This window comes from Megalops cyprinoides, chromosome 10, assembly GCF_013368585.1.
Source record: "Megalops cyprinoides isolate fMegCyp1 chromosome 10, fMegCyp1.pri, whole genome shotgun sequence".
Taxonomy (NCBI): domain Eukaryota; kingdom Metazoa; phylum Chordata; class Actinopteri; order Elopiformes; family Megalopidae; genus Megalops; species Megalops cyprinoides.
In genome coordinates, this window is record NC_050592.1 from 24,254,163 (window position 1) to 24,262,715 (window position 8,553).

Sequence of the window (8,553 nt, forward strand, 5' to 3'; positions counted from 1 at the left end):
ACACATAGCATTCTCACAAACATTCCACTGACGCTAAAGCAACCTTGTCCTCCCTCCTCCAAAAGGGCACATTTTGGAGAAGCAAGTGCTGAGTCTAAAAAATGCTGATTTTCATTTTGTTTCATTACTTGGTCAAATTATTCTGTTCCAGACCAGAAACGCCACAGATTTGAAATTGACACAAGCCTCCATGTGGACCCCCTGCCTATGAGGAATTAAAGGTTACAGCCGAATGTCCCGTGCAGGAGTCAGGTCATGGTAAGGTTAAGGCCCTCTGCCGTATCTCCGGGGGGGGTTGGCGCTGGCTCCCGGCCATCATGGCGGAAGGCCAGCCATGAGGAGGAAGTGGGCGGGGATTTCAAATCCAGTGATGGAACGCTTTCATAATTGAGCAAGACTTCTCTCTGCAGCCTCTCTGAGCTAACGGGTTCATCTTCGACTCCCACCAGCCAAGACAAACAAAGAGATTAGGGGACTTCTAGTTGCAAAATTGAATTGCAAAATTTGCTGCAGATATAACATCAAAGTACAGGTGCCAAAATGTGACTCAATTTACTCTCTAATCAGAAGGCAGCACTGTCCTTGTCCCCCTACATGTCCCTGTCCTTGATCCAGGGTGTATTAACCGTTTTACGTCATAGTACATGTTGATCTTACTCAAGAGAAAAAGTCAAATTTACATGCATTGGAGTCTATCAATTAAGGCCCTACCCAGATAACCTGTAACATTCTCACAAGGTTGTTGTGACAGTGTAGTAAATTCTTGAGTAAAAAGTTAATTGCACTTGCACTCCACCCTTCCACACACTCTGATACAAGCGCTGATAAGTATTCATCCTGCTCCTATTTCCATCCAGTTGGAGTTTCTGTAATCTGATTGGCTGGCCAGCGTCACACTAAGGGGTTTGCCATCCTGGGTCAGAGTTCCATGCTGCTTGGCCGGGCAGTCCTGCCATCTCAGACTGGTCTTTCAGGCAGACAGAACGGATGCATCACTGCAACTCTGCTGTACATTAAACTGCCTCCTTTAAATACTTGCAAGCCATTAGAATTACCTTTCAATTCTCACAAATAAACTATCAGTAAAAAATAAAGTAGAAACATTCATCTCTGACTTTGTAATTTCAATGGAAAAACATGTTTAATGAGGGATCCTTGGAAGACAGTCAGAAATAAGTGGCTTTTCAAACATTCTGCCTAATGTGACATGATACCCCCCCTTCCCTACCCCACATGGGGTGGCCTGAGGCCTCTTGCTGGGGCGACACTTACGAAACAAACTTTCCCACTTCCACCTGGACGATGGGGTCTCGCAGCTGCACCTCCAGAAGCTGGTCATCAGCCTGGGGCGCTTCTCCGGGGGTCGCAGGGTGGGGCGCAAATATCCGCAGCATGCCCATGTAGCTCCCCACCACAATCTTATCTGCACACACACACACACAAATACACACACACCCACATGCACACATACAAAGAAAGACAGACAATACTGAGTTCCTGCAATGTCCAATGTGCGGTCCGCTGACCACCCCGACATCAGTCACTCTGAGAGAGCCTTCTTTAAAGGTAGCGCATATATCCAAGAGGTATTACAGAGGGTTGTTTATTGTGATCATTCCCACTACAAGCTATGCCTGCTGGCCTCTGATTGGTCCAAGCACTGACCATCATGAATCTGAACCAATCAAAGAGAAGTGTGCATTATGAATGGTGAAAAGCACCTTGCCTTTACCTGTTGTTGCCTTTACCTTCTGTCTCCAGAAATCCTGGGGCTCACTTCCACTGCCATAACTATAAGCCCTGTAACTAATACAGTGTCTCTACAGCCATCATGGCACAGAAATGACGACAACATCAGCGCTGACATTGTATAATAAAAAAAACAATTAACTCATGTGTTTCTCATTTTCTTTGCCACAAACAAACACAACCTTTTTCCTCTCAAGAGTGGTCTTCGACAAAGAAATATGCAAGTCCCTTTTCTCAGCTGTGGAAACATTTTTACTGAGGCGTTTCAAGACGCTGAAGCGAGCGACGCCTCAGAACCGCAGTTAAAGTGACTTTAATTAAGCGGTTTTCTAACAATAAAAGCAGCAGGGGCCAATAAAACTGCTGACGTGAGGGGCGCGGCCCCTGGAGGGCTGCAGGCTAACTTCATTAGGCTCATTCACATTTAAATTGCCCTGATTGCAGCCGGCCCGGCTACACAGGAGGCCCGTTTCAGCACCGGCTATTGTGTGCTGCAGGATTCACAGCAGACAAGGCCTGTCAAGAGGGCTCGCTACTTCAAAGAGTAGCTGGTGGAGACTGGGGAAAAGTCTGCAGCGACCAGCTGTGCGGTTTCCACGGTGATCCGCCACACCTGGGAGCCCGAGACGAGCTGCTCCCTTCTCCTTCCCCCTCGGAGAGATGTAGAGGAAGCAGCAACACCCCACCATTCTGATTAGGAGTGATAATGTCTGTTTGCGCCTGCATGACGGTGTGTATGAGTGCATGAGCGGGCATGTGTGCGAACGTGACTGTGCAAGAGTGTGTATGCGTGCCAGACCGTGCGCAGCGTGTCTGTGTGACACAAGACTGTGTCGGCGTGTGTCCGTACACGAGTACATGTGTGGGTGAGCATGTCCGGGAAGGTACTTTGTGTGTGTGTGTGTGTGTGTGTGTTTGTGATAGAGAGACCATGTAAGCATGTACAAATGAGAGAGTGTGTGTGTGCTGGAGGATGCTTGCATTTTTGTGTGTGTGTGAGACAGAGAGCGAATGTGTGCATTTATGAGTACATATGTGTACATCGAAACGGATGTGTGCAAGAGAGGACATGGGGAGGTGCTTGCAGGTGCTTGATGGGGTGTCCAAAACCCAATACTAGACCTTGTAACAAACAACTCAGGCTTCACTGACAAAGCGGATGCATAAAAATAACTGTTAAAAAGAATGAGGCACAGAGGATCAATGATCTGATGAAAACCTGGAGATGCAATACAGTCCATTCAAATCTAAAATCAGCACTTAGGCTGTTTCAAATGCCACTATTGCTTTGTTCCTGACAGCAGCGTTGGCTCCACAAATGAATGGAAACAACCTCCTCCACCCCCACAGATGCAAACGGATAATGAGGACAACACATTTCATTTTCAAGTGCGTGCCCTCTACGCAGTGAGCTGCCATGAATACAATTAGAATTAGACACACACTGACATGACACAGGAAATTAAATTATAATAATAAATAATTAAATGAGTCCAGTGACAACTGCTAGCATGCTTTAACAGCTTGTTTCTGTCACTCACCGTATCCGCTGCCGCTGTTGTCCACGTCACCCACGCACAGGCAACCCTGGTCAAACTCCTCCCCCTCGCCCAGAGCTGCTGACCACCAGTCGCGAGCTTTGAAGAGCGACATCCTGCTGACCTGGGAACAGAGGTGGACAGAGATGGGGTTACTGCCCGGGTCGGGTTTAGCCGCGTTAATCCGTCACCCTTTCAGATCAGTTCAGCTGCCTCTCTCGCCGGCCGTGCGTCAGGCCTGCCACCTTACAGCCTGCCTTATATAAGCCCGGTGACCACCATATGCTTACGTGAGATACGTATGCGAGGACCACCCCAAACTGCAGGGACAAGCGTTGCTTGTCGGTCACTTGCAGCTTATGTATTGAAATGGCACACAGGCAGGCTGCTGTGTGGCACACTGACATCAGAGGAATCAAGTGCTAACTTGTTTGAAATCCACCTTTTCTGTAAAGGTTTCTTTCAGATAACCTGATACAGCTGCCGTATAACCCTACTGTTCCTTTTGTCGTGCTCAAAGAATTCAAATTTATGTATGAAAATACACTCAATCAAAAATACATAGATTGAGAGCTTCTGCAACAAAAAAGGCACCAAACCATAAGAGGAGAAGGTGGGCTTCACTCCATTGTGTGAGTGAGTCTGGTAACAAAATAAAACCCACGTCACTGTTTGCTGAAGCATTGGCAAAGTGAAGGCTCTAGTGAGCTAGCACCACCTCAAACGATTAAATGCAAATCATGAGTAGCCTAGTCCAGTCTAGCTTTTATAGTTAGCAGGGCCAAACACAACCTTGCTCAACTTTTTTTCATTAGAACCTTTACCAAAATACTTACAGATTTTTATTTTCCATTAAAGTAAAAGCTGTTGTAAAATCTTTTCCCTGAAAATGACCATCTATGAACTTGAGGGCAAAATTAAGCAACTAAATGTGTCCCAGACAGGGCCAAGCTCATTTGTCATCTGTGACATTTTTCTGTGTTTTCTGGATGAGTCAGATTTTTAAATGATTAAAATCTTTTGATGTGGGCTGTCAGATAGAGTGGCTGAATCACCCACTCTGCCACTCTCTGCTTTTGATCGCTGGAACCCTGGTGCATACATTATCTTAAGTGAGAGGACGGCTGTCACCAGACACGTTGCGGACTTGATTCCCATACTTTAAAAATGGTGATCACTGGCTCTCTGCTTAACACAATATTGTGGGTTAAAGACCATGTGATAGACTAACATTATAGTCAAGGGAAGCTCTCATATGCTACACACTTCTCCATGACTGCAAATACTGGTATCGAAAGCCCACTGAAAAGACCATTTAAGTTTATATGAAGAAATTAATAAATGCATTTCCTGAGCATCTGCCATGGTGGCAACATGTACATGTTAGGCTAACTGCAGAATACCAGAATATAGTGTTGTAACTGTACCCTGGATAAAGGAATCTGCCATGTAAATAAATAGGTTATAAAATGATATTGTTTAAAGAGATAAGACTGGGTGCACTACATCTTTGTTCACCACTTTTCTTCTTCTTTTATCCAATTTTCAGATGGACATGTACTGAAGCAATTAAGCACCTTGTGGAATTAGTATAACAGAAGCAGCAGCTCGCCTGGGATTAGAGCCTAAATCCTCCTGTTTCAAGCAAAGTTTCTTACCACCATGCTTGCCTCACCGCCCACCACTATGACTAGAGACCAGCCCTGAATCACTCCAGAAAAGATGCTGCTTTCACAGACAGGTAACAACACAGGGGAAAGATGGAGAAGTACAAACAGCATGAGCATTTTGCATTTGTGCTCTGGATATTATTTGCCATGAGGCTGAATCTTAGATGCTGTGATTTTAAGTGCTTTTAACTACACTTGATGCAGAAATAATCTGGGTGGCAAATGAATGCGTTATTACACTCCAGAGAAATTGCATACAATGATGAAAGCGTACCATTTAAAGCAATGCCAAAAATATGATTGAAAACACAGTGCAACATCTTTCAAAACAGCTTTGCTTTGGTATACGCTTTGGTATGTTCTACACATTCTTCAAATTCCAGGCAGTGGAGCGGGGCATACAAAGTACTTTTAACATGACAACAAGCTGGTCCCTGAATCTAGGGGACTGAAAGCTTGAATGTCTTTGAAGAGGCCTTGGGTAGCCAAAAAACAGTACAGGCAACCACTGCAATTATGCTAATTGCATCTAAAGAATTGAGACAGAGATGAGAGAGGGATGCTAAACTGTCCCATGGTATTTGTAATGTACGGGCCAACTCTGAGCAAATCTGAAGGAGCCTTGTCAAAATGAACCTGCTTTCATAGGGAATGGCCCAGGCTATATCTTTACAGCAATCATGAAAAGGCAGCGATCAAGGGTTTAACAATGATGAGACTGTGTCAAGGGACAGGGCGCTGTCATGAGCCTGCAAGTGTGTGGTTGCTGAGAAACCCGAAGAGTGCCTTTTGAAATGCATGCTGCCATTATCATAAGCGATTACGAGGTCGTCCGCTGTCAGCAAACCCAAACACTCGACTGGTGCTCCCCGGCGTTCGCACAGGCCCGGTAGTAGGTCACGCGCTCAGCCAGAACGGTATAGGACGCCACCCCTGCCCCCTTCAAAATCAGCTCAAGATGGTGCAATCAGAGGCAATGCCTTCACAAGTGTGGGTGTGTGTGCACGCCACACGTACTTTACAGAGAGAGGAGCAGACTGGCCTTCAATCTGTCTGGAGAGACAGAGCAGAGAATTTAAACCCAGAAATTTAAATAAAAATTCTTAGAGGCCCTTCAACGTGCTTTACAAAATTATATCCATTCACTATACTACAGATATGACGTGTATGATTGTCACATGGATGCAGTACAATCTTCCTGCCGTCGCCACCCCCCTTGAGTTATTTTTGCTTCACTTGCCCACTACCCCAGTGTATGTCTAACACTGACCAAGCACCCTCTTGAGTAATCTGGGCGATGGCAGTCACGTGAACAGGGATTCTGGTTGCGCTAAAGACGCACCAAGCGGCTTTTCCCTAATTGCCGATGCTGAGCAGGTGGAATAGACAGCTAATCCTTTGGGTCCTCCATCAGATATGCACAGACAGTGAGGCCCATAGTACTTTTGCGAAAACCCTCGGCACAATGGCGCTTTTCTCACATAATGTTTGACAACCCAGGGTTAGAGGCTGGAATTAGTGGTCTATTTTCTGTCTTTTGGAACACTGATGCTGTACAGGCTTACTGATCATTATCCCATACGGATCGGCTGATACAGCGTGGTCGATGAATTGGATAAACTGCCAGGATGACAGAAAGATAACGTGAACATGCTGTATTTGTGCAGCACAGAAAAGAAAAAAATTGTTACCCGATATACATTTTATGCAAAGTTACTCGATACAGACGTTGGCTGGATAGACAACGGTTGCGTTTATTTATGATTTTAAACCTCCAGTCCTGCTCTCAGATCAATACAAGACATGTGGCAGTCCTGCCATCCTTGCCCACATTTATACACATATATTTAATAATTAAGAGAAAGGATATTCAACTGATTAAAGGCTCGCTAGCGACAAACAACTAGACAGACAGAGAGAAAACACGCCAGGCCACACACTAACTAAATGTTGGGTGGCACAATAATGCCTAACTACTTTAAATAATGACAGCTTAGAAACAGTGACAGTTTTGTCGAAAATAAATGGGAAACCATACCTGGACGATATCTAGTTAGCAAACTTGGCTAACTGTCTACTCATCACCCCTCTAAACTAGCAAGAATCTCGTTAGTAAGGTTAACAAAGCTACCAAGCTAAAATAGTGACCTGTTAGTGAGCTAACTAATTGTTAATCCCTCTTTCGTTTGCTACCTAACGTTAGCTGCTGCTAACCACCTGGATAGATAACAGAGATCACTGACGTAGCTAACTTACGTCTGCAAAGCTAATTCGCAAAAATGTAGCAAGGTTTCTTTTTTTCCCATGCGAGAAAAAATATTCCAGTAACGTGAATTTAAACACACAATAGCTAAACATCTGTCATTGAGAAATAGTTGTCTAGTCATATAACGTTAGATAGCAAGCTTTCTAGCTAGCAAGCAACATTCTGCAATAAAAAAACAGGCTTCACATCATGCCATTTCTTCTCATTTTTCAATAAAGAGATCTAAATCTGAACGGAAGGATGAAAGTGTTCCGACAGCGCGCTAACATTACCTGAAACCACAGACAACAGGTAGCTAGTCGAGGCCATGTAGGCTAATGAATGATGAGCAAACTAGCCCGTTAGCTCGTATATCTTTAATAATGTAGTCAAAATACCTAATGTTAGATTAACGTAATTATCGATATTCTTTAATGAGAATCAAATAAACCCAGATCGATACTATACCTCTACGAAAACGTGGTTGTCTTGACGAGTCTACAATCCAACTGCTGCTATTCAAGAAAAATCACATTTCGCTCCCATGTCTCTCCAAGTTGATACCATCTTGCTGTTGTCATAGCACTAACGCCAACGAAAAAGGTACCAGAACTACGCAAGACCGGATACTGGCAGATTAGAAACCTGTACTGCCTTCTGGGAAATTGAGTTTTTAGACTGGAGACCCCCCTAAATCTAGGTGCAGGTCTTGAAGTCACATATGGTATATTACAACCATCAATGTATATGTTACAGGGTAACAATATAATTATAGACACGCGTTGTTTAAACGTATTCATTATGTAGAATTAAGTAACATTGTGTTATCTTTAGACACACAATATAATTATAAATAATATAGATGACGATATATAGCAATAAATGTATGTTTATTTGTAGATTTATACGAGTTATCATCTGTCAACAAATAACGCACAGCACTGTTGAAATCTAAAACTGAAAACTGCAACACTAAAACTGAAAGAACACACGAAAAGATTTTGTCAGAAAGTAGGCTGAACAAGCTATGTGAAATAACCTGCAGATATTAAGTGTATCTTTCAGTTTTTGACAGTGTATCTGCATGATTTCTCTTGGTTCCAGTCGCTGTCTCAGCATTATTGGGTCTCTCATCTTACTATGTTTTTTACCTTGTCTTTCATACAAAACAAGGGCTCGTCCGGGATTTGAACCCGGGACCTCTCGCACCCTAAGCGAGAATCATACCCCTAGACCAACGAGCCACATGAGAAAAGTTGGGGTACTTCTTTTAGAAATACTTTGCCACGTTGTATCGTAGCACTCGCCTCTGAACAGTCTCGTTTCTTGCACTTGACTGCCATCTGGCGTC

General features: G+C 44.0%; 1 protein-coding gene and 1 non-coding gene across 2 annotated transcripts in view; both read right to left on the minus strand.

Annotated features, from left to right (window-relative positions):
• The window catches only part of bbs9 (Bardet-Biedl syndrome 9), a 109,161-nt gene extending 101,394 nt beyond the window's left edge, over window positions 1-7,767 (minus strand). Inside the window, exons 1-3 of the mRNA XM_036539557.1 lie at window positions 7,671-7,767; window positions 3,291-3,411; window positions 1,273-1,423 (exon numbers count right to left, since the gene is read on the minus strand). Of these exons, the coding sequence (XP_036395450.1) occupies window positions 1,273-1,423; window positions 3,291-3,402 (263 nt within the window). The 5' untranslated portion in view covers window positions 3,403-3,411; window positions 7,671-7,767. The remainder of the gene's footprint in view (window positions 1-1,272; window positions 1,424-3,290; window positions 3,412-7,670) is intronic.
• A 607-nt stretch (window positions 7,768-8,374) lies between these two features.
• On the minus strand, window positions 8,375-8,446 carry trnap-agg. Its single transcript has one exon. It is a non-coding gene; the product is annotated as a tRNA-Pro (tRNA).
• Window positions 8,447-8,553: the final 107 nt, after the last annotated feature.